We start from the raw sequence: 24,130 nt of genomic DNA, 5'->3' as shown, positions 1-24,130 counted from the left end.
CACTTACACTCAGCCATTGTCTCAATTTCTTCCAGCTTCTTCACTCTTTTCACAGGAGCTGTTTCCTCCTGTCTTCCCTTCCGTCTCTTCACCCATTCTCTTTGCAATTTTACCTTGGCCATCAGTAAATGATGGTCAGAGATTCCATTCCCCCACCCTCTCCACACTCTTGCATCCAACACTTGTCTTCTCATTCGCTTATCCACACACACGTAATCTATCATTGCCTTTCGTTCAACAAATTCACCGTCCATCCTTCTCATTACTCTCCATGTATACCGGTGGATCATCTTATGCCGGAAAGACGTGTTGGCTATTGCCAACCCCTTACTAGCACAGATGTCCACCAAAGCACTACCATTCCCATCTACTTCACTTGTACATTCACAACTTTGGCATTCATGTCTCTAATCAAAAACACTTTCTCGCTCCTCTCAAACTTATCCATACATGCTTCTACACTCGTCCAAGACTCATCATTCACTCTTGCCACTCGGTCCTCTGTTGGTGCATACGCACATACAGTCGCCCAAGCTTGTATACCTACTTTCATCCTCACCCTCGCTATCCTTGCACCCACTGTTCCACACTCTCAGAGAGAGAGAGAGAGAGAGAGAGAGAGAGAGAGAGAGAGAGAGAGAGAGAGAGAGAGAGAGAGAGAGAGAGAGAGAGAGAGAGAGAGAGAGAGAGAGAGAGAGAGAGAGAGAGAGAGAGAGAGAGAGAGAGAGAGAGAGAGAGAGAGAGAGAGAGAGTCTCTGTGGTACAATGGTAGAGTGTGCGTTTTCGTACATGGGAGAACGAGGGTTCGCGCCCACACAGGGTAATAAACTTTTGGAACAAGCTTCCAGCCACATACTGCTTTGGCGAACTTAAGGGGTGCTGTGGTTGAACCAGTGTCGCATACTATAAAGTACTATAAAGTATACTTGAACCCAATCGGCTTGCACGGGCAAATTACACTTTGTTCACAGACTACACACACATCCAAAGCGACTCCAGCACTACAATCACACTTACAAGCACTTCTTACCCTACATACAATCCTGCCAGACAGCCTAAGCCACTTGGTAGATACATTGGCTGTATCGTCCCCACTTAGGTCGGGATAGGCCGGTTCTGCAGTGGACACTCAAATGGCTGCTGCTGATATATATATATATATATATATATATATATATATATATATATATATATATATATATAGATAGATAGATAGATAGATAAGTAGATAGATAGATAGATAGATAGATAGATAGATAAGTAGATAGATAGATAGATAGATAAGGTTATTACTTCCATTTTACTTCATCTGAAATTAAATTGATGCAGCCACACCTTCTAGTGCAAATAGAAAACAAATAAAATGAATTTAAAAATGATGCATAGATTACAAGTTATAAGTAAGTACCTCCTACAATTTGCAATTAGAATTATTAATACCTGTAAAATGTTTACATTTACAAACCTGTCCCACCACATACGTAGACGTAGTCAGTACACACAGTAGTCTCGTACAGAGTCTACATACCTCAGATTTTCAAGCATTACACGTGTCATGACTCATGTAACATGTTACTTTATAGCATATTCTCTCTCTCTCTCTCTCTCTCTCTCTCTCTCTCTCTCTCTCCGTGGTTTCAGTATGTGTAGTTAATATCTGTATGATGTAATTTTAATTATTATGCTTCTAAACAGTCCATTACAATTACAAATATAATTACCCTATAAGTTTAAAGCTCAATTATAATTTTAATTACCATTACTGACAAATGAGAATGATTAATTACAATTACAATTATCCCCCAAATGTCTAAATAATTACATTCCTGTTAAAAGTACAATTACAAATACTCCAAGCCTACAAAATAGTATGGACAAAGTGTTATCACTGACTCTGAACTGAAAGAAAATATAATAAATAAAAATCATATACTGCGTTGCCTGATAAGAGAGATATAACTGTATTTTTATCATAGTTATTGTGATTGGGGTGAGATAGGGTGCCGAGCATAGACTTCGTGGGGTAACGATCCTCGAGAGAGAGAGAGAGAGAGAGAGAGAGAGAGAGAGAGAGAGAGAAGAAAATTATGTCCGAAAAAAGGTATTTAGAGTGTAAAGAAAATAATGCGTGACATCCATTTTAGGTGACTGTTGAGCTTGCTTATGAATTAGTAAGTGTAACGGGTCGAGTGGGAGAGTGCTGTCCTATGGCTGATTATAAAAGTATGTTATTGAAACGAATGGGTGAGTTCGGAACTTAACAGCATCTATGTATCTACATACCTAGGCTGCTCCCCCCCCAAAAAAAGGGAGGGTAGCCGGAACAAGACGACACTTTCAACTTACTTATCCACACACACACACACACACACACACACACACACACACACACACACACACACACACACACACATTTACTTGTATCTTAGCCACAAAGGGAGAATGGACAGATCCTCACCACATCACACCGCACGATGGTCAACTGTGCCGTGCAATATAGTGAGTTAAAATAGCGTTTTTTGAGAGGAACTGTTGTGTCTTACTCAAGTTGGCTAAAGAGCACATCTTTCACGGCAATCCATTCTTGTTTTATGCCTTAATATCCTCTTCCAGGTAATAATGCATACCCTGTAGCTTTAAATATTCTGAATATTACATACAAGAGAATATTCAACTATACTTTACAAAGCATTTTCTAAAGATAATTTGCAGTTCTCTTGTACGAAGGAAAAGGCGCCTCACTGAAATGCAAAGGAAAGCTCAAAGAATGCAAACGTTATTACCTTGGAAAATGTAAATGAAAGAATTGACAAAGAATTATGCTGTGATGTGTGTGATGATGGGAAGTGAAGGAAGGATATTTGAGGTTTCCAATCATTTTATTATTATTTTTTCAACCGCGTCTCTTGGTTGAACACTTATAATAAAAATATAGCTACATGGCACAATAGAGGAAAAGAACATGACTACACCTACTTAAAATCATATTCAGTGGTTCCTGTAGGAATGATAAAGGCAGTGAGAGGCATGGTGGCAATCTAATCATTATGCTGACTTACCCCTCTTGGTAACGATGTCTTTTTTCATTCTAATGTCTCTTCCCTACGATGGTTTTAGTCACCTTAAGGAAATCCTCTTTTATTGCTGGGGTTACTGAAGACTACAGTTATCTAATCCCATTTTTTTTATCTTTCTAATCTTTGTTTTAAGCTTGATAAAACAGACGGGCATTAGCACAAATAAAAGAAAAAGAGAACCATTACGATGAACTGGAAATGAAGACAAGCAAAAACAATTTTACATCTGAAAGTCAAAGGAATATAATGTAATTTGACATAAATGTAGTCAGCCTAAAAATGTAGAAGATTGCCGAGGGATGCATGAACGCAAGGGAAACAAAAAGTTTATTATGACCTTTAAAGAAAATGAATTATAAGTAGAGAGGAACTACAATATGTGATGATGGATACACGGTAATATATCGATACGGTGACATCTTTAATTTTTCTTATTCTTTACATTTCCAACCCAATTTTTTCAGCGAAAGCGAGAGGTTTCAAACTAGAGGGACATTAAATAGTCTTCACGAACCCCTTGGATGCGAAAGGTATTTCTGAAGATGAATAAGATCGCCTTAGTCGTCACCTTACTGAAAGAGTTAAATATGGGAGAAGTATATTGTAGGAAGACACTGAAGCAGAGGAAAGAAAGAGGCAAAATACGGTTGTACTGTGAATACGAATAGCAAAAAAGATGTGGAATATAAGATGTTCGAGACGTTTGGACCGAGCCAACGGAGGAAAAAATTAGGCGGTATAATATGAGCGTGAATTAAAGTTAAAATGTTGACAGTAATTGACATAATTATTATTTTACTTTGTCATTACCTGATTTACTAACCAATCCATGTTACACCATTTTGTCTCCCTCCAGTGCCTTCTGCTATATAAGGCATATACAGTACCATAACGCATGTAGTGAACCAGTACGATCAGTAATAATCTTTGTTAAGAATAATATAGTATTCTGTCCTTTTTTTCTTAGTCACTGTCTAGTCATCACTAGTTTTCTGTTACTTACCAAATATCCATTTCTATTATAGCCATTATCCTAATGTTTGAGATTACTCATTTCTTGTCTTTTGCTTGAGATTTTTGAGTAATTAAGTATTGGTATAAATTTATTTGATTGTGTTGAGTCATTTACAAGTGAGTTTAAAGTTGTAATAATACCAGTACTTATTTTCCAATGACTGATTTATGTACTTGTTTGAATGACATGAAAAAATGCGGGATTTGACAAGATGGCTGCACTTTGAATCAACCTCCTCTCTGGTGTTCCCGGTTTAGCTTAAGTTTCGCCACTGTTTTTCCGACATTTCTGGTGCCCAGACCCGGGAGCCTTTAGATGACGTCTGCTAGAAGGTATTTAGCCCGGATTAGTTGCGAGAAGAATGGCGAAGTCGTTGGAAGACTTGGTAAAGAGGAGGACGGCTGCCAAAGGTTGGTTGACTCGAAGCATTACTGAGTTAAGAGAGTTATTAGATGACGAGTCTACCACTCAAGAGTTATTAGAAGCAGCCGTTAGTGATTTTGATAAGCGGCTAGCAAATTTAGATGATCTTCAGGCAGCAGTGGAGTTAGAATTAGAAGACCCTGCTGAGTTAGAGGAAGACAGAGAAAGCAGATAAAGTTAGAAGGGCAGCAAGAAAGGTTAGAGCTGAGGCTGCCAAAAGACTCAAGGATGCAACAAATGATAATAGCACTGTATCTACATCTAGTAAAGATAAGTCAGAAGTTAAATTACCCAGACTAGAGCTCCCTAAATTTTCTGGTGAACTGACAGATTGGCAGTCGTTTTGGGACAGATTTGAGGCTTTAGTGGACCAGAGTGAGCTGCCAGTTATCAGCAAATTCAGCTATCTGCAATCATTACTTCAAGGAGAAGCTCTATCAGTCATCCAGGGGATAGCACTTACCACTGCAAACTACACTGTGGCCTGTAATCTCCTCAAGGAAAGATTTGGCCGTCCAGAGAGGATAATATTTGCCCACATCCAGGGTTTACTAAATGCCTCTTTAACACCCAAAGTGAAGGGAACCAGTTACGTCGATTCGTTGTGGAAGCTTCAAGATCAGCTACTGAGGCATGTGAGAAGTTTGGAAGGCCTCGGTATCAATGGTAACCAATACGGTGTGGTGTTGACTCCAGTTATCCTGTCTCGTCTTCCACAAGAAATACGTTTGGAATGGTCGAGGGAAAGTTCCGGACATGAAGGCAACCTGGAGTGGCTCCTCAAGTTTCTGCAGAAGGAGATCCAGTGTCGTGAGAGGTCTGAAACTTTCAAGGAACTGTCCGTGGAGAAAGGCAACCCTCGGCGAGAAGATACCGAAAGGAGGAAGATTGGTTCTGCTTCAGCCCTGCAGACCACATCCGAGGAAGGTTCACCGCAGTGTGTGTTCTGCCAGAAGCTACACAAGTCTGAGAAGTGCTGGCACATCTTGAGGTTGGACAGACATGGTCGAGAGGGGAAGGTTAGACAAGCTGATTTGTGTTTTAAGTGTCTTTCCAGGGGCCATGTTTCTAAAGGTTTGTAAAGGTAAAGTTATGTGCACTCAATGTAATGGGTCCCATAATGTTCTCTTCTGCAACAATGGTAAAACTAATTCAGAGACCCACAATAAACCTTCACTTAAACAAAATTCTAGTCAAAAGTCAGAAGGTCAATCTAATGATTCAGTCAGTATTGTTGAACATGTTGGTGTTTCTCATGATCGAAGAATGAAAAAGTCTACTGTTTTGCAAACAGCCAAGTCAAAGTTTGTTCAAGTAGTGGTAAGTCTGTTTTGGCCACTGTTATGTTTGATTTAGGAGCAGATACCACCTATGTGAGTCATAATTTTGTCAGAAGGGTTAAACCTAAATGGATCACTTCAAAATACACCTCCTAGTCTGCTTTTGGTAATCAGAAATCACAAGACAGTAAAGAAAGGAATGTGTATGACTTTAATTTAGTTGACATTGAGGGTAATAACCATTCTGTACTTGCAGTTGAAGTTATGTCTATTTGTCCTTCTTTGCGACGTCAGAGGCTGCCTGATGATGTTATGCAGTCTCTTTCACAGCTACGGTTGGCTGAGGACTATGGACGTGACCGTGACCTCACTTTAGATATGTTGGTTGGTGTTGATAATTATTGGAAATTCGTTTCGGCTGATAATGTTGTCAGATTTGATGACTTAGTGGCCCATGAATCAGTATTTGGTTGGATTTTGTCTGGTTCATGTTTGAGCGGCCATGTGGAGAGTGTATCTCATCAAATGCTATGTATCAATGCAACCAAAAATGTCAATGAGTCAGATTTGCATAAGTTTTGGAGTCTTGAAAGTGTGGGTATTTATACTGAGAAAGATAAACCACCTAAAGACCCTGTTTTGGACAAATTTGAGGACACAATTAAGTATGTTGATGACAGGTATGAGGTTGCTTTGCCTTGGATAAGTGATGAGGTAAAATTAAGTCAACTAAATAATGAGAAACATGCTAGAAAGAGATTGTCTGTACTGAACTATAAATTTGACAAAAACCCTGATCTGAAAGAAGAATATGACAAGGTATTTAAGAGTTATGAGCAGGATAACATTATTGTTGAGGTTCCTTTCTCTGAGTTAGAAAGTCCTTATCCCACTTACTATATGCCACATAGACCAGTAATTAGAGACAGTGTTTCCTCGAAAGTAAGGCCTGTTTTTGATGCTTCTGCAGCAGGACCTAATGGTGTTTCACTGAACGATTGTTTGGAATCTGGTCCCTCATTAATTCCTGATCTTGTAGAAATTTTAATAAGATTCAGAAGATGGAATATTGCCTTGACAGCAGACATTACTAAAGCCTTTTTGCAGATAAAGGTACAACGCCCTGATCAAGATGTTCACCGTTTTTTGTGGCAATGTGGTGACATAGTTCGTGTGATGAGATTTGTAAGGGTGCCCTTTGGTAACACTAGTAGTCCATTTTTATTGAATGCCACTATCAAACACCATTTAGACTCTTACCATAATTCTGTCACAGTACAAGAACTTACGGAAAATTTATATGTTGATGATTGGCTCTCAGGAGCAGATACTGTAGAAGAAGCCTAAAAAAAGGTTTAGTGAAGCTAAAAGTATATTGTCCGATGCAGGCATGACTTTATCCAAATGGCACACTAACAATGATTTTTTGATTAATCAGCATGAACAGTTTGAACATGAGGTTGGTGTAACAAAATTGTTAGGAATGTACTGGAATCCCTCAGAAGATGTGTTTTCCTTTAAGGGTCTCAACTTGGATAATAAGTTTGATTTAAATTTCACTAAAAGAAATGTATTAAGTTTCATTGCTAGACTGTTTGATCCTCTCGGCTTAATTAGTCCTTTCACTATGTATGCTAAAAATTTGTTTCAAGAGATTTGGCGTCTAGGACTTGGCTGGGATGAAATTTTGCCTCATGAGTTGCAATATAAGTTTCAGTGCTGGATTAACAGCATTCAGTTAATTAAGAATTTTGAGATTGACAGACGCTATTTTCCAGGCCTATCTTTGAATTCAGTAACTGGCTTGGAAGTTCATGCTTTTAGTGATTCCTCTGAGAAAGGATATGGCTCTTGTATTTACATGCTGATTCCTAAATCAGATAATCAATTTAATGTTTCCTTTGTTATGTCTAGAGCAAAAGTTGCTCCTATCAAGCGGGTTACCTTGCCACGGTTGGAATTACTTGGAGCTCTGTTAAGTGCTCGTCTCATTAACTTTGTGAAATCTGCCCTACATCTGAGTGATGATGTTAAGCTAATTTGTTGGACAGATTCTAAGATTGCTTTGTCTTGGATTAAGGGGAATCTTGCTAAGTGGAAAATGTTTGTTGCCAATAGAGTAACAGAAATCCAGACTTTAACATCTCCAAGTAACTGGTTCCATTGCCCTGGTGCAGATAATCCTGCTGATTTGCTTACTCGCGGTGTGACTGGTGATCAACTAATTTCAAATGACTTGTGGCTTCAAGGTCCAAAATGGTTATCTGATTCCTCAATGAACTTGTTTACTGAGATTATTGATGAGTATGAGACAAGTGATGTTGGTTTTCCCTGTGAAGAATTCAGGGGAGAAGGCCTGGTATTGACTGTTGTTGAGGAAGCCACAGCTGCCTTTGATTTTAATAAGTGGAATGATTTTACCAAGATCATGAATATTACTGCATGGGTTTTGAGATTCATTAACAATTCTAAACCCAATAGTACTAAATTTTCAGGTCCTCTCACTTATAATGAATTGAGTAAAGCAAAGGACAAAATTTTCATCTGTGTTCAGAAAAAATTTTATGAGAAAGAAAGAAATGCTTTGTCACTAGGTAAACCACTCCCTAGAAATTCTTCACTGAGGAACCTTGATCCATTTTTAGATTCTGATGGAATGCTCAGAATTAAAGGTAGGTTACAGAATTCTGACCTGAGTTATGACAGCAAACACCCAATAATTATACCAAATTGTCATGTGGCCAAACTCTTAATTCTGTTTCAACATAAATTTTTGAAGCATGCTGGTGTTCACACGCTTATGTCAACCGTTAGAAATTCTTACTGGATAATTGGATTAAGAAGACTTGCTAAAAGAGTTTGCAGAGAGTGTGTAGCTTGCAAAAGGTTTGACTCAAGGCCTTGTAACCAACCAGCACCCCCTTTGCCAGAATTGAGAGTTAAATCTACATTCCCTTTTGCTATAACTGGATTAGATTTTGCTGGCCCATTATTTGCAGTTGATAGTCCTTCAAATAAATTGTATATTTTATTATTTACCTGTGCTGTCACAAGATCTATCCACTTAGAATTGACAGACTCACTTTCAGTACCTGATTGTCTGTTGGCCATAAGGAGATTCTCCGCAAGGCGAGGTCTCCCTTCAGTGATTTACTCTGACAATGCCAAAACCTTTTTAAGTGTAGCAAGTAAGCTTCAGCAGTATATTAGTCTATTAAGCCCTGAATGGAAATTCATCGCTCCCAGGTCCCCATGGTGGGGAGGTTGGTGGGAACGGCTTGTGAGGTCTGTTAAATCAGCTCTTAAGAAATCTCTTGGCACTAAATGCTTGACTAAATGTGAACTTGAGACAACTTTGGTTGAAGTAGAAGCTTGTGTCAATTCTAGACCTCTTACATATGTCAATGAAGAACCAGATGTTGCTGACCCCTTGACACCCTCACATTTTCTGATTGGTCGAGCTGCGGGATTTCAGCCTCATGTTTCTGATAAACCTTTGGATATAAGTAACAAAAATTTAAGTGAAAGAGAAATTGTTCGTAAGAGACAACTCGACCAATTCTGGAAAATGTGGAGTGATGATTACTTAAAGAATTTGCCTCCTACTGTGAAGGGATTTAAGGCTAATTATAACCTGAAGAGGGGTTCTGTAGTTTTAATTAGGGAAAATAATGTCCCTAGAATGAATTGGCCTCTGGGCATAATTACTGATTTATTTCCTGGCAGGGATGGTGTAGTAAGATGTGTAAAGGTACAAACTGCCAAGGGTATATTGTGTAGACCTGTTCAGAAGTTACATGACTTAGAGATTTTTTATGACATAAATTGTGATGATGATTTAAATTCACCAGATACTCAAAAAAACTTTGCCCAAAACAGGGATGAAAACAATGTTGAAGTGGCTGATGATGATGATGAAACTGAAAGTCATGAACAGGTGAAGGTATCTAGAAGAGGGCGTATGATAAAGCCTCGTACAGTACTGGATTTGTGATTTATAAACTATAGCTTTAAGAAAGAGGATAATTTTGTAGTTTTGTAATTTGTGGAACTGAAGAATAGTTCATTTTCTTTAACATAAAATACTGTAGGTTTCTAATTTGCTCAACTTTGGATAGGAGTAAAGTGCTTCTATGGTGGGGAGTATGTTAAGAATAATATAGTATTCTGTCCTTTTTTTCTTAGTCACTGTCTAGTCATCACTAGTTTTCTGTTACTTACCAAATATCCATTTCTATTATAGCCATTATCCTAATGTTTGAGATTATTAATTTCTTGTCTTTTGCTTGAGATTTTTGAGTAATTAAGTATTGGTATAAATTTATTTGATTGTGTTGAGTCATTTGCAAGTGAGTTTAAAGTTGTAATAATACCAGTACTTATTTTCCAATGACTGATTTATGTACTTGTTTGAATGACATGAAAAAATGCGGGATTTGACAAGATGGCTGCACTTTGAATCAACCTCCTCTCTGGTGTTCCCGGTTTAGCTTAAGTTTCGCCACTGTTTTTCCGACAATCTTGATACGTTCCGAAAAAATATGAAACTTGTATGATACGCCGAAAAGGTTAATTTGCTTTCGGATACCGCATCACTGGTTTATAAAACAATTACTCACTCTTTAAACGTTTATTACTTTCAAGTGAATTAATATTCTTATCCGATATTGACCTTCAAAAGCTGCGAATTGCATGTTCATTACCTGCACTGTGTCTCTTAAACTACAGTCTGTTTTCTCCATTACCTGCAATACTTCCCCCGTCGACTTGATCTCTTTATTGGGTTTAATATATCATTACAATAAACACTACATCAGAAGTTGTTTATACGGTACGTTACCCGTGTCGGTAGTTCATGACATATGCATCAGGTTATGGTCTTTCTATCCAAGCTAAACCCAGACTATTTTATCCAGATGAAAGTAATTGTTAATTGAAGGTGTTTACACTGTCGCCAACAACACTCCCATGGTCAAAATAACACTAGTATTCTATTACAGGCAATGTCAGGCGATTTTAGTCAAACGAAAAAGATTTATAAACGCCCGAGCGCTAAAAAGAGAAGCCAAATTACGCTACCCCCACCTCCCCTTGCCAGGCCCACTCCACGCCTCCACATAACTAAGAGTCTCCACTTTCTCTCCCTGTTTACCCAGCAATACAGTTGGGGGCCTGGGGGTGACATTGACTGCTGGGCTTCGTATTTTACTAGAAGCTTGAGATTAGGATGAAACTAACTGTATTTATCTGGTGTCTTATATATTAATTTCTCTTGCTTGAATATCCAGGGTTGGATGTGACACTTTGTTTAGAGGAAGCACCAAATGCAGAACAAGGACCCAGTTTATTCGACGTTTCGCTAAAGCTGTCTTCTAAAGGACATTCCTGAAGAAGCCAGATTCGGCAAAACGTCCGGTAAACTGGCATCCTCTTGTGCATTTGGTATTTTCTTTGTACATATATTTCTTTTACTGCTGTTTTCAGACGGGTTCAGTGAATTTAGGATACATTTTTAGCGCCATGGTAAATCCATTCACTGCCAAAAATATTTCCAAGTTTAATTTAATTCGTCTAGATGTAGCAACAACAAATACAGTATTACATCATTTACGTCATCACGGTAAGATCTTGCTTCCCCTCGTATACTCACTCGGCATTAATTCCAAAACCATCTTTCTCCTCTCCTCCTGCACAGAGGCCACAGCGAGGGTGTATCCTGGCGGTGAGGTGTTTCTGCGTGAGGGCACCGAGGTGGTGCTGGTGTGTGAGGTGAGAGGCTGCCCACCCCCAGCACACCCAACATGGTACAAGAACCAGCACCAGGTCAGTGACACCACCGTACACTGCTTACCAGGTTTTCACATCACGCACTATCAGTAAACAATGAAACATTTTTAATGAACTAGTTTGTTCCAAGGATCACTAATAATAAAACTTCTCTCTTATTACTCGTTCCTTCCATCTCTGTATTTTTCCTCTCTCCCTTCTTTCCTTCTCGAATAATTGCTCCTTCCCTCTCCTCTTTTTCCCTGTCTTTTTCTCCCTCCCTCATTCTCTGTTTTTCTTCGTTCTTTCTATGCTATAATCTTCCTCCCTCTCGCGGTCTCCTTCTCCCGTCCTCCATCCTTGTTTTACTTCATTCCAGCGTAGCTACAGTTCTTCCCTCTCTCGATGTTTAGCTTCCCTCTTTCTTTCCTTTTCTCTTCCTCTTGCTAGTTTTTTCTTGCATCTTCTTCTACTTATTACGATTTTTTCCACTATCTATTGTTTTTTTTTTCTCTATCACTTCCCAATCTTTTCCTTTTTTTCTCTCCAGTATATTCTCTTCGCATCTCTTCCTCCCTTCATTCCTGCTTTTTTTTTTCTTTCCTTCTTTCTTCTTTCCCTCCAATAGAACCTTTCACCTTTGATTCCAGGTTTCCCAGCCAGTCTCTCGATTTCCTCCCTGAATCCTCAAGCCACTTTCAGCACAAGCCGTGGGGCCTTTAAGTTAGTTTATGAAGTTCATGATCCTCACTTACACCACGTTGGCTTGTGAGGGTGTGGTGGGGGCAGGGCTGCTGTGGAAGAGATAACATGGACTGGGATGAAAGAAGAGGTGGAGAGGGAGAGGGAGAGGAGAAAGCGAGGAAAGAGAGACTGGTGAAAGGAGGAGGTGAGGGAGGAAGAGATGGGGAGGAAGGAAGTAGTATGATTAGAAAAGTGGAGAGGGCAAAGTGACTAAAGAAACTGGAAGAGCGGGAATGAGAAATTAGGAAGGAAAAGGATGGGAGAGTAAGGCGGAAGGGAGCTGGAGGGTATGTGAGAGCATGAGGGAGAGGGTCCAGGACTGCTGTGGGGAAATATGAACTAGGACGGATGAGAAGAGTGGAGAGAGGGTAGAGAGTTGGACAAGAAAAGGAGAAAGGATTGTGGAGAGGGGGAGGGAGAGGGAGTTGGAGAGAGAATAGTAGGTGGGGAGAGTAAGGAGAGGGACATTGAAGACATGGGAAGAGGCGAGTGGAAAGGAGAGGGAAGGGGAGGAACCCGACGGTGTGAGAGGAAGAAAGAGAAACGATAATGTGAGGATGGCAAAAATTTAAATGCATCGTAAGAGGTACGGAGGGTAGAGAGTAATAACTGCAAGAAGAGAAGGTAAGATGAGGGAAAATAGTTGACGTCAGTAAGCACGGAGGGAGCGTGGTATGAGAGAGATAATGTAGGAAACTTGTGTCAAGGAGTTATTAAGATAAGAAGGGTGAAGTGGAGGTGGAGGTAGGAAGCTTGATAAGAAGATACAGCAGAGGAAGCTGGTACGAATCTGGTAAAGAAGAGAGTGATGTGGTGAAAATACGAAGAGACAGTGGTGTGAGAATGGTATGGTGACAATGTGAGAGAAGGTGTTGCGGTGGAACTGCTTAGGCCTAATGTTAAGGAAATTACTTTATTTATCGTCGACCAGGGTATAGAAACTGAGCCGCTGAATATTAAGGAAATAATTTTGTCTCTCATCGCCCAAGATATAAAGAGTAAACCGATGAATATTAAGGAAATAAAATTATCTCTCATCGTCCAAGATATAGAGAGTGAACTGGTAAATATTATGAAAGTTATCTCTGGTCGTTCAGGATACAGAGACGAAACTGCTGAATATAAAGCAAATAACGCTACATCTCTTCGTATTAATCAGTAACAGATGTCAGTCCATTGTAAGTTAAGATTAATGCCTCCTCCAATATTTCTGCAACAGACTTATTTGGATATTATCATGTTCCTCTAAAAATCAGTGTAACTGAAGAATACATATCTCTCAATTATCACCCCTCTCAAACTTTTCCTCTTCGCCATCTCGTAGTTTCATCTGTGTTACCCAGTTTGTCCTGTTGTTCTCCGTTGGACGAAAATTGTAAAAGTGCCCACACACTTTTACACTTTATGGTTTCGACAGAATTTGGCATCGTTTCCTGCTGTCCAAACTCCCTTGCTATGGACTAACGCCTTTCTCTCCCATATCTCAGTGAGAGGAAAATGAGAGTAAAAGTAGATGATGTATATTCCAATTTCCACTCAATTAACGCCGGAGTGCCGCAGGGATCAGTTCTGTTGCCGACCCTGTTCCTGGTTCATATTAGTGATCTCTTATTTGTCACCCACAATCCCATCCACTCACATGCAGATGACTCAACACTACATAGTTCATTCACACTCAGACACCCATTTACAAAGTCTAATATCTCTACCTCTTAACTCAGTACGGCCATCTCCATCAAGACCTATCTACGATCAGTGCATGGGGACAAACCAACCTTGTCTCATTTAATGCTAGTAAAACTAAATATATACAATTTACTAATAAGCAGATATTGCCAGATTTGTATAAAATGGAGGGACTGTAAGAAAATGTTCTGGAAAGAGGTGAAAAGAGTAAGACAGGGTGGAAGTGAAGTTAGCAGGGGAGTGAAAGATAAAAATGGTAGATTACTAGTGGAGAAGGGAGAAAAACTGAGCAGATGGAGAGAACACTTTAAGGAATTGTTGAACATAGAGGATGGAAGTAATGCGAATATAAGTGGCTGGGAAATGGCTGGGAGAGGGAGGGAGGTGAGAAGACAGGAAGGAATCAGTAGGATAGAAGTTGTGGAAGCAATGAAGAAAGTTAAATCGGGGTAAGCCCCAGGAATTGATGGATTTTGTGGTGAAATGCTGAAGCATGGGGAAGAAATAATACTAGAATGGATGTGGAAGATGTGCAGATTGGCCTGGGAAGAAGGTAAAGTCCCGGAGGATTGGAAGTCAGGTATAATTATTCCCATGGACAAAGGAAAAGGGGAAAAAGAAGTGTGTGGTAATCATAGGGACATTTGTCTTCTTAGTATAATAGGAAAAGTGTATGGTAGGATACTTATTGACAGAGTTAGAGAAAGAACAGAGAAATTAGTTGGAGAAGAACAGGGAGGCTTTAGGAAGGGAAGAGGTTGTGTAGATCAGATATTCATTCTTAGATCTTTAGTGGAAAAGTTTCTAGAGAAGGGAAATAAGTTGTATGCGGCTTTCATGGATTTGGAGAAAGCATATGACAGGGTGGATAGACAAGGATTGTGGAAAGTGTTAAGAATATATGGAGTAGATGGGAAGTTGTTGAATGCTGTGAAGAGTATGCACGATGGTGCGAAGGCTGCAGTGCGTGTGGATGGTGAACTAAGTGAATTTTTCTCTTTGAAGGTTGGGTTGAAACAGAGATGTGTCATGTCTCCATGGTTGTTCAATCTGTACATAGATGAGGTAATAAAAGAGGTACAAGGTAGCGTAGTGGATGTTGGAGTGGCCCTGGTGAGAGAGGATAGTGTTTGGAAACTCCCTGTACTGTTGTTTGCAGATGATACTGTGTTGCTGAGTGAAGACGAAGGGGAGCTGCAAGGCTTGGTGGATGAGTTTGGGAGAGTGTGTAAGAAACTGAATCTAAAGTTGAATGTAGGGAAGAGTAAAGTGATGGTCTTTGAGAGAGGTGAAGTCAGTGAATGTACAGCGAGGTTGGATGGTGAGGAATTGGAAAATGTGAGTACGTTTAAGTACTTGGGTAGTGTGATGAGTAAGGATGGAGGTTTGGAGGGTGAAGTGCTTGAAAGGGTACAGCAGGGAAGAAAGGTTGCTGGTTCCTTGAAAGCAGTGATAAGAAACAGGGAGGTGAGCATGGAAGTGAAAAAGTTATTACATGATAGTATTGTGATACCAACTCCAACGTATGGAAGTGAAGCTTGGACGTTGTTGGAAGGACACGTCAAGAGTGAGAGCAGTGGAAATGAGTTTAAGAGGAGCCTGTGGAGTCACATGGAGAGACAGGCTGACGAATGAGGATATAAAGGAGCGTTGTGGTGTGGATGTGGATGTGATAAGAAGCTTTATGAGGAACACACTGAGGTGGTTTGGCCATGTGGAGAGGATGGAGGGTGAAAGACTGACGAAGAGAGTGTATGTTAGTGAGGTGGAGGGGGGAAGAGGGACGGGGAGGCCGACGATGAGATGGAGGGATGGGGTGGAGAGGTATATGAGAAAGGGGGGTGTGAGTTGGGAGCAGGGCAGTGAAATGGCGGGGGACAGGGCGACTTGGAGGCGATTTGTTTGTGGCCACCCCAAACGGGACTGAGGCGTCTGGCAATAGATAGATAGATAGATACTAATATTCCCATCTCCAAAAGTACTGAAATTCTCGGCGTCTCACTTAACCCTTTAGCACGGACTACTCTTCTTTATCCTCCAAATTGGTTTATTCTTATAGAACTTAACAATTGTGATCTAAAACTGAGAATTATGCATGTTTTTTTCAATTTTGCTCCTCCAATAAGGAAATATGGCACGCCCATTTAAATGGGCTCTATGGAGCAGTCCCCCTTGGTGTGACTCTCAGTTTTCACCACTGTGCATTAATATGATAAAATTTATTGATGGATCTGGGTTAAATGAAAGAATTATGTGTTGAACCATCTCATTTAATAAATATTTGTTGTAAAGAGAGTAATTTAAAAAAAAATGTATAGCTAATGAAATTATTACAAGAATCTGCCGCATAAATATAAAGTAGCAGTCTATAATAAGATTCATAGCAGTTAAAAAAGAATTCCAGGAAAGCTTACTCCTATATATTTTGAAGCATAAATTCATGAAACTGAGAAATTATGACTGTATATTATTTGCAGGCAATACTAAGAGCTTTGACAAAGGCTTTTACATCAGTTGACTGAAAAATACACATTCCTATTTCTTTGTGTGATACTCCACAAAGCACTGGATGTGCAGTGCCACATCACATTTGAAGCACTTAGGCTTCACATTCTTCTTACACACACCACACCGCCATTGAGTATCTCCCATCACAACATAATGATCTGTTCTGTCGTAGCGTACATGCTCGGGTGAAGTTAGGGGCACAAGTCTACGAGGTTTCTCTGATGGTTTTAGCAGAACATTGACAATTTCCCTCAGAAACTCTAGCTGTGACACCTTGTGAATCTTTCTGTAGAGAATCCACCCATTTACAATTGAGCTTCATTCAGGAGAAAGCGGAAAAGAGGAAAGTACCACACTCGCTTCCTAAATGACACTCTATACTTTCCCCTAAATTGATCAAACAGATCTACTCCTCCCATTCCTTTGTTATAAAGCTTCACAATGTTTGGGTGAGGGATTACTACCACTTCTTTCTTCTTTATTGACCACCGTTTGCATTTGCCCATTGAGAGAGATGCACTGTCACTTCTGTTTGTTGCCACCCTAACATCGCTGTTGTCATTCCATGGACAAATAGCAATCTTCTTTTCTTTTTCCTGAAACAACTCTGCCTCCCCTCTCTCTTTTTTCTTGATGTCTGACACTGGGACATCCTTGACTCTGCCCTTACGAATTGTACCTGTCAAACTAATATTAGCTTCCTGGAAAGACTGGAGAAGAGGCAGTGTTGTAAAAAAGTTGTCAACATATCCGCTGCTACCCTTAGGTACTGTTTCTTTGGCCAATGCATGGACTACAGATTCACCCACAGGCATTCCTTCCTCAAACCCAGAGTCTTTTCCTTCATACAAGCGGAAATTCATTAACAGTCCTTCATGGGAGCATAGACACCAAAACTTGTAGCCAAATCTCACGGGCTTTCCTCTAATGAATTGTTTGAATCCATGTCGCCCATAATATGGTTCCATGGCTTCATCAATAGACCATGTCATAGGAAGTGGTTGAGCGACATCCATGAAGAGCTTGTTGAAATGTCTCAAAAAGAGGGCGAGATCTTAAAAGATCTTATCATCCGAAGGCTTCTTTGAGTTGTCCACAAAGTGCAGGCTTCACACGATCTCCTCAAATCGGTTTATTGTCATTCCACACTGAGTTACAGCCAGATTTCGGGTGTCCGCCTGCTTCGTCCAATACAGCCGTCGGTTTGGAACTGGGTTATATCATGAGAGAAGAAAGATGCCAAGTACCTGATGCAGTTCTTCTTCGGTAACACATAAATCTTTCCCAATTTTAACTTGATGATAACGGTTTGTCTCTGTCTTGATCACCTCAATCAATTCTTTTTACCAAAAGTATCTGAATATGTCCACAGGTGTAAATCCTTCATCTGCTCATTTTTCTACAAATAGATGGTTTATGTACTTCATGTAAGCTTAGGGCATCATCTCGGGTGTGTTACCCGAGAATACATTGTAATATTGAGAAAAGACCCAGTTATTATATACATTAGTAAAAGCAAAAATATATTACGCAACAAACAATTTTTTAGGATCCTAAATATATATTCATACACATATTGACCCTTGGGGATAAGAATATATCAGATATAATCAAAATAAAGTAACACAAGCATTAAAAGTGAACAAGTATTTTGATTCAAGTATTCTCCTTAGGCAGCAGTGCCCTGACTGAGCTCCATAGAGCCCATTTAAATTGGCATCATATTTTCACTGATAATAAAAGTGACAGAATGTGGTTTTCCCTCAAATCAATAATTTCACACATTAAAACAAGTCTTTATGTGTCATTTTTACCATCACTCACTATAAGAAGTTCCATATGCAGCAATGTATAGACAATAACTTACTTATGTCCAGACATTTTGGTAGAAGCAATGAAGTAACTCTCCTTCCTTCCTTCATTTACTTGTTGTTTACAAAGTGAGTTAGAATATGAATCATCAGCTGAGAAAAGTTATATTTTCTTTACATCCTGCAACAAGAAGAATGTAAATTCTCTGGTAAACTTAGATAAAATTAGTGTTTCTAAAAAGTAAAATTTCCGCCCATTTAATTGGGCTCTATGCGCTCGTGGGTTAACAATGCCCTCACCTGGACTTCTCATGTTAGATCACTTGCTAAAACCGTCTCAAAGTAACTTGGATTATTGTACAGAGTCTGTAACTTCTTCACTGACGAGCGGTTAGCTATAATTCATAAGAGTCATGTGCACTCTCAGCTTGAAAATTGCTCACCTTTGTGGACTGGATGTGGAGAGGTTGTATTAAAACAACTAGACAAAATTCAGAACTAAGCTGTTAGAATTATTAACAACCCTGCCATTACAAATAAATTGCTTCCCCTACAAGTAAGAAGGAATGTTGCCTCCCTTGCATTATTTCACAGAAATTTTTATGGCAAATGCTCAGACGAAATTGCGTCCATGGTGCCACCTCTCCATGCCTTCCCCCATACTACACGGGCACTTGGTAACGCTCATGACTGGAATGTCACTCAGCCATATTGCAGACCTTCTGCCTATCAGAATTTTTTCATTCCCCGAATTGCATCTCTCTGGAACCCGCTTCCCCAGAGTTGTTTGCCTCCAAACTTCGACTTACAGCTGTTCAAGTCTAACTGTTACAGATATTTTATGAACAGAGGACACCAGTAATCTGGTGTATGGATTATTCTTTTTTATTCATTTGTTTTTCCTTCCTCTGTTCTCGTATTAAAAAAAAAAAATGTTAAATATACTGCCATGTTCTGTTAAATACTCCTGTGATATCCAAAATTTTGCTTTTTACATTTTTCCCCATAAATTTTCTTAATTCACGTCCCAAACAGGTCAGTGAATAATGTTAGAAAGGCCACTAATCATATTCTATTTAGTTTTATACCCAGATGCATATCATTCTTCAGGGATATACCAGTATTGCCCAAAGCTTTCCATCTTATCCCTATTACTCACCCTCCTTGTACGTGACTGAATGTGAAAGCTACATGCCACTAACAGTTGCTTTTGCCACTGTGTGTGTAATTTACCGGGTCACCGGGTCGGTCAGGATCACTTGATGGTCGTGATCGTCAGCTTTTACCCTCACGGGAGGGAGCTGAAAGCTCATATAGTCCGATCTAAGGGCAAGGCTGTGACCTTCATACACGCACACACCCGACCCCTTGCTCAATGGGGACAGTAACCACCCACTTCGTCAGTGAAACTTTTCGCAACCTGAGCGAGGCGCGAATTCCCGTCCACCAGTTGGCAAGCGAGAACGTTACCACTGCATCAGCGAGCTGTGTGTGTGTGTGTGTGTGTGTGTGTGTGTGTGTGAACAAAACAACTGAACCAGTTTTAATCTGATTATAACCAAATTTAATGGCGAGGTAGAGGGAAAGCCAAAGGGTTTATTACATTTTTAAGTTCTTGGAACAAAAGGGGACAAGTGTAGGACAAAGCAAGATTAAAATTTATAGTTTTTATTTTATTCCTGCTAAGCTAGGCGAAATGTATAAAGGTAAAGCAGGAACGAGGCAGTTCGATTTTTTTTTTTTTTTTTAATAACAGAACGGAGGAAGGAAAAACAAATGGGGAAAAAAAAAATCCATACACCAGATTACTGGTGTCCTCTGTTCATAAAATATCTGTAACAGTTAGACTTGAACAGTTGTAGGTTGAAATTTGCAGGAAAACAACTCTGGGGAAGCGAGTTCCAGAGAGATGCAGTTCGGGGAATGAAAGAATTCTGATAGGCAGAAGTTCTGCAATATGGTTGAGTGACATTCCAGTCATGAGCGCTACCAGATGCCCGTGTAGCACGAGGGAAGGCATGGAGAGGTGGCACCATGGACGCAACTTCGTCTGAGCATTTGCCAAAAAAATATCTGTAAAATAATGCAAGGGAGGCAACATTCCTTCTTACTTGCAGGGGAGGTAGTTTATATGTAATGGCAGGGTTGTTAATGATTCTAACAGCTTTATTCTGAATTTTGTCTAGTTGTCTTAATGCAACCTCTCCACAACCATCCCACAAGGGTGAGCAATATTCAAGCTGAGAGCGCACATGACTCTTATAAATTATAGCCAACTGCTCATCGGCAAAGAAGTTACGGACTCTGTACAATAATCCAAGTTTCTTTGAGGCGGTTTTAGCAAGTGATCTGACACGAGAGGTCCAGCTGAGGGCACTGTTGCGTGAGACACCAAGAATTTCAATACTTTTGGAGATGGGAATATTAGTAGCACTGAAGGTAATGTACGAATCTGGCAATATCTGTCTATTAGTAAACTGTATATATTTAGTTTTACTAGCATTAAAAGAGACAAGGTTGTTTTGTCCCCATTCACTGATTGTAGATAGATCTTGATTTATGGAGATGGCTGTACTGAGTTGAGAGGTAGAGATATTAGACTTTGTAATTGGATGTCTGAGTGTGAATGACCTATGTAGTGTTGAGTCATCTGCATATGAGTGAATGGGACTGTGAGTGACAGATAAGAGATCATTAATATGAACCAGAAATAGGGTTGGTGCCAGAACTAATCCCTGCGGCACGCCGGCGTTAATTGAGTGGAAATTTGAATATACATCATCTATTTTTACTCTTATTTTCCTGTCACTAAGATAAGAAGAAATCAAAGGAACAAAAGACGTTAGTCCATAGCAAGGGAGTTTGGACAGCAGGGAACGGTGCCATATTCTGTCGAAAGCTTTAGAGATATCAAGAGCTACTGCATGAGTTTCTCCAAAAAGATCAATTGACTGATGGATCGTATGAGTTAAGAGATTGAGTATGTCAATGATGGATCTTTCGCGGCGAAAACCGTATTGTCTATCACTATTTAAGTTGTTGGATTCAAGATGTTAAACAATATGCTTATTAATTAAAGTTTCAAATACCTTACCAAGAGAAGATGTGACAGCTATTGGTCTGTAATTGGAGGGGTCAGACGAACTTCCTTTCTTCGGAACTGGGTGGATATTGGCTTCTTTCCATGAATTTGGGAATAAAGAAGTACGTATGCATAGTCTGAATAATTTAGCTAGGACAGAGGCAAGTTCAGGGGAACACTTTTTCAAAACAATTGGCGGAATTCCATCTGGGCCTGGAGCTTTGTTGGTAGGTAAATTGTCTAGGATGGATTTTACAAATCTTGTCTGTATTTTAAGTGGGGCAATTTCGGGAGAATTAAGTTCCAGTACTGAGACATTCTGGCTGGTATCATCTATGGTAGAGTTTCATGCAAAGGTACTAGCAAAGATATCTGCTTTCCCACGTGGGTCATTACTAGCAAAGATATCTGCTTTCCCACGTGGGTCATTTGTAATACTGCCATCTGAAGATTTTAGTGGGGGAAAGGAAGATGACTTGTTAAAGTTATTGTTGAAAGAATTAAGAGTTGACCAGAATATTCTATTGTCATTAGGGTTGTTAAGTAGTTTTGATGCTTGCTTTTGAAGAAAGTTTGATTTAGATAGCTTTTATACAGCTTTTGCATGATTTCTAGCAATTTTAAATTGGGAGAGTAATTCAGATGTTTTTTATTTTAAGTAAGAGTTATATGCTAATGACTTTTGGGCTGTTACTCTGGCACAATTGCCATCAAACCATTTTGGAGAGTTTGATCTTTTAGTGAATTGTTGACTTGGTATGAATAAATCCATACCAGCTAGTATTAAGTCGCAAATGTGGGACTGGGTAGAATTGGGATCACTAGAGAAGAAAGATTGCCATGGAACATCAGCAAGATAATTTCTAAATCCATCCCAGTCTGCCCTGTCAAAGTGCCATCGGGTCGGAATGGGGAGGTGTAGGAGGGTTAACTAATGAGGCTTTGATGAGATTGTGGTCAGAGGATCCAAGTGGTGACAGTACCTCTATCCTGTATTGATCTGGATTATTTGTCAAGAATAAATCCAAGAGATGGGCATTATGGTCAGGATTATCAGGTATTCTGGTTGGTTGCTTTACTAACTGGGTGAGATTAAATGATTCCGCAAACAGCTCGCATTCTAGACCAGCATCGTCAGTCCGGGCAGAATGCAATAACCATTCAACATTGTGTATGTTAAAATCACCCAAAATGGTAATTTCATTGTCAAGGGCAAGGTCAAGGTTACTCAACTGAGTGGATATGGAATCAAATACACTGGGTTCCGAAGAAGCATTGGGGGAACGATAAAGTACACAGATATATTTGGCAATGTTTTGGCAATTTAATTTATATAACGAGTAATCAAAACTGGATGAAGTGAAGTTTAAAATAATATCAACTGCATATTGGGATTTGATATAACAACAAGTGCCGCACTTGTTTCGAAAGTTTGTAAGGAGATGGTAACCGGGAAAACAAAATGGAGATATATCGGTAGAGGGTGAGATTTGTGGTTCTGTGAGGAAAAGGGCCAAAGGGGATATGGACTGAAGGAAAAAATGAACTGAGTTTAAATTTGTGGTAAGGCTGCGGATGTTGGTAAAGAATAAGGCCGGACCGTCACCTCTTCGCCGATGAGCATTACCGGAAATAGCAACAGGCGCTGCCGGCACAGTCGCTTGATGGCGACCGGGAGGACCCTGTGCCTCCAGCCCTACCCTGCCGGTGGTGGCAATCCGAGGTACCACCTCATTTGACTGTAAAATTGCAGCGGCCATTACTAAAGATGTGAATAGAAGATGTGATATGTTATGCGCATGTAGTGTGGTGTCAACAGTTGAAGGTAGAGGTATTATGAGAGCATGCTGGCCTACTCTCTATGTAAATGAATGTACTGAAAATGTTCAGAAAAGGGAGATGGTCAGGATCAAGTCCTGAGGGCTGGTGAAACGGGAGCTCCAGCTCTCCCTATCACCAGCTTGCCATCAACCTCGGGAGTACTGCCCTGTTCGACTAGTGCTACAGTCTACTGTACAATCAGTCAAAATGTCAGGTCATATGACAAGATCAAATTTTGACCCGTGTGTCTGTGGACGATTCAAACTCTAAGACAATTTTGGTTTGATTTCGGCCAACTTGGTGGAAGGGTTGAGGATCAGCTAAGGAGGTTTCCTAAATTTTTAGAACAATAACTAAAGGGCAAGGTCGCGCGGAAAGGTCAGTTTAGTCTTTTTTTTTTTTTTTCGATTACGAATAAGCATTGTAGAAGTGTTCAGGGCTTGGCAGTGATAAAGAGATTGGATTTTGAGAACAAATTGTCAAAGTTAAAGGCCACAGTGAAGAGCAAAAAATCAAGACCAAGAGGATGAGGTTAACTCCAACAGCGCTTGTGTATTATGGAGCAGATTGGTGGAAGGATTACGAGTAAGGAAAGTGAAACAAATCGATTGTGAGAGTAACGAGTCGAATGTCATGGTCACAGGGCAAAATTAAATGATCGGGTGTCAGACCATGGATGCAGGTGTTGCACTCTCTGAGTGCTCCTTCTTAGTTTATACATGCATCAATCTGATGAAATACATTACCGTAACAGCCACGTAAAAAATGGAAGGAATAGTGATGATAATCGCTTATTAAGTCTGGGTGCGAAAAGGTAAAAAAAGAAGGGAAGGAAAATAGAAGCGGAGAGGGACGAGAGAAGAGTCGGAAATAATGAGAATGAATGCAAGTTGGACCGAAGCAAGGGACGAGAAACT

At 39.9% G+C, this 24,130-nt stretch overlaps 1 protein-coding gene across 1 annotated transcript in view; it reads left to right on the top strand.

Annotated features, from left to right (window-relative positions):
* LOC145394524 (uncharacterized) overlaps nt 1–24,130 on the top strand; it is a 236,295-nt gene that overhangs the window by 110,198 nt on the left and 101,967 nt on the right. The window contains exon 5 of the mRNA XM_080268364.1: nt 11,491–11,618. Coding sequence (XP_080124490.1) covers nt 11,491–11,618 — 128 coding nt within the window. The remainder of the gene's footprint in view (nt 1–11,490; nt 11,619–24,130) is intronic.

This window comes from Coenobita brevimanus, chromosome 27 (genome assembly GCF_032717465.1).
Source record: "Coenobita brevimanus isolate Jiangsu-jjx chromosome 27, ASM3271746v2, whole genome shotgun sequence".
NCBI classification, from domain to species: Eukaryota; Metazoa; Arthropoda; class Malacostraca; order Decapoda; family Coenobitidae; genus Coenobita; species Coenobita brevimanus.
The sequence above is the reverse complement of the archived record's forward strand: the minus strand, read 5'-3'. Positions and strand labels throughout refer to the sequence as shown.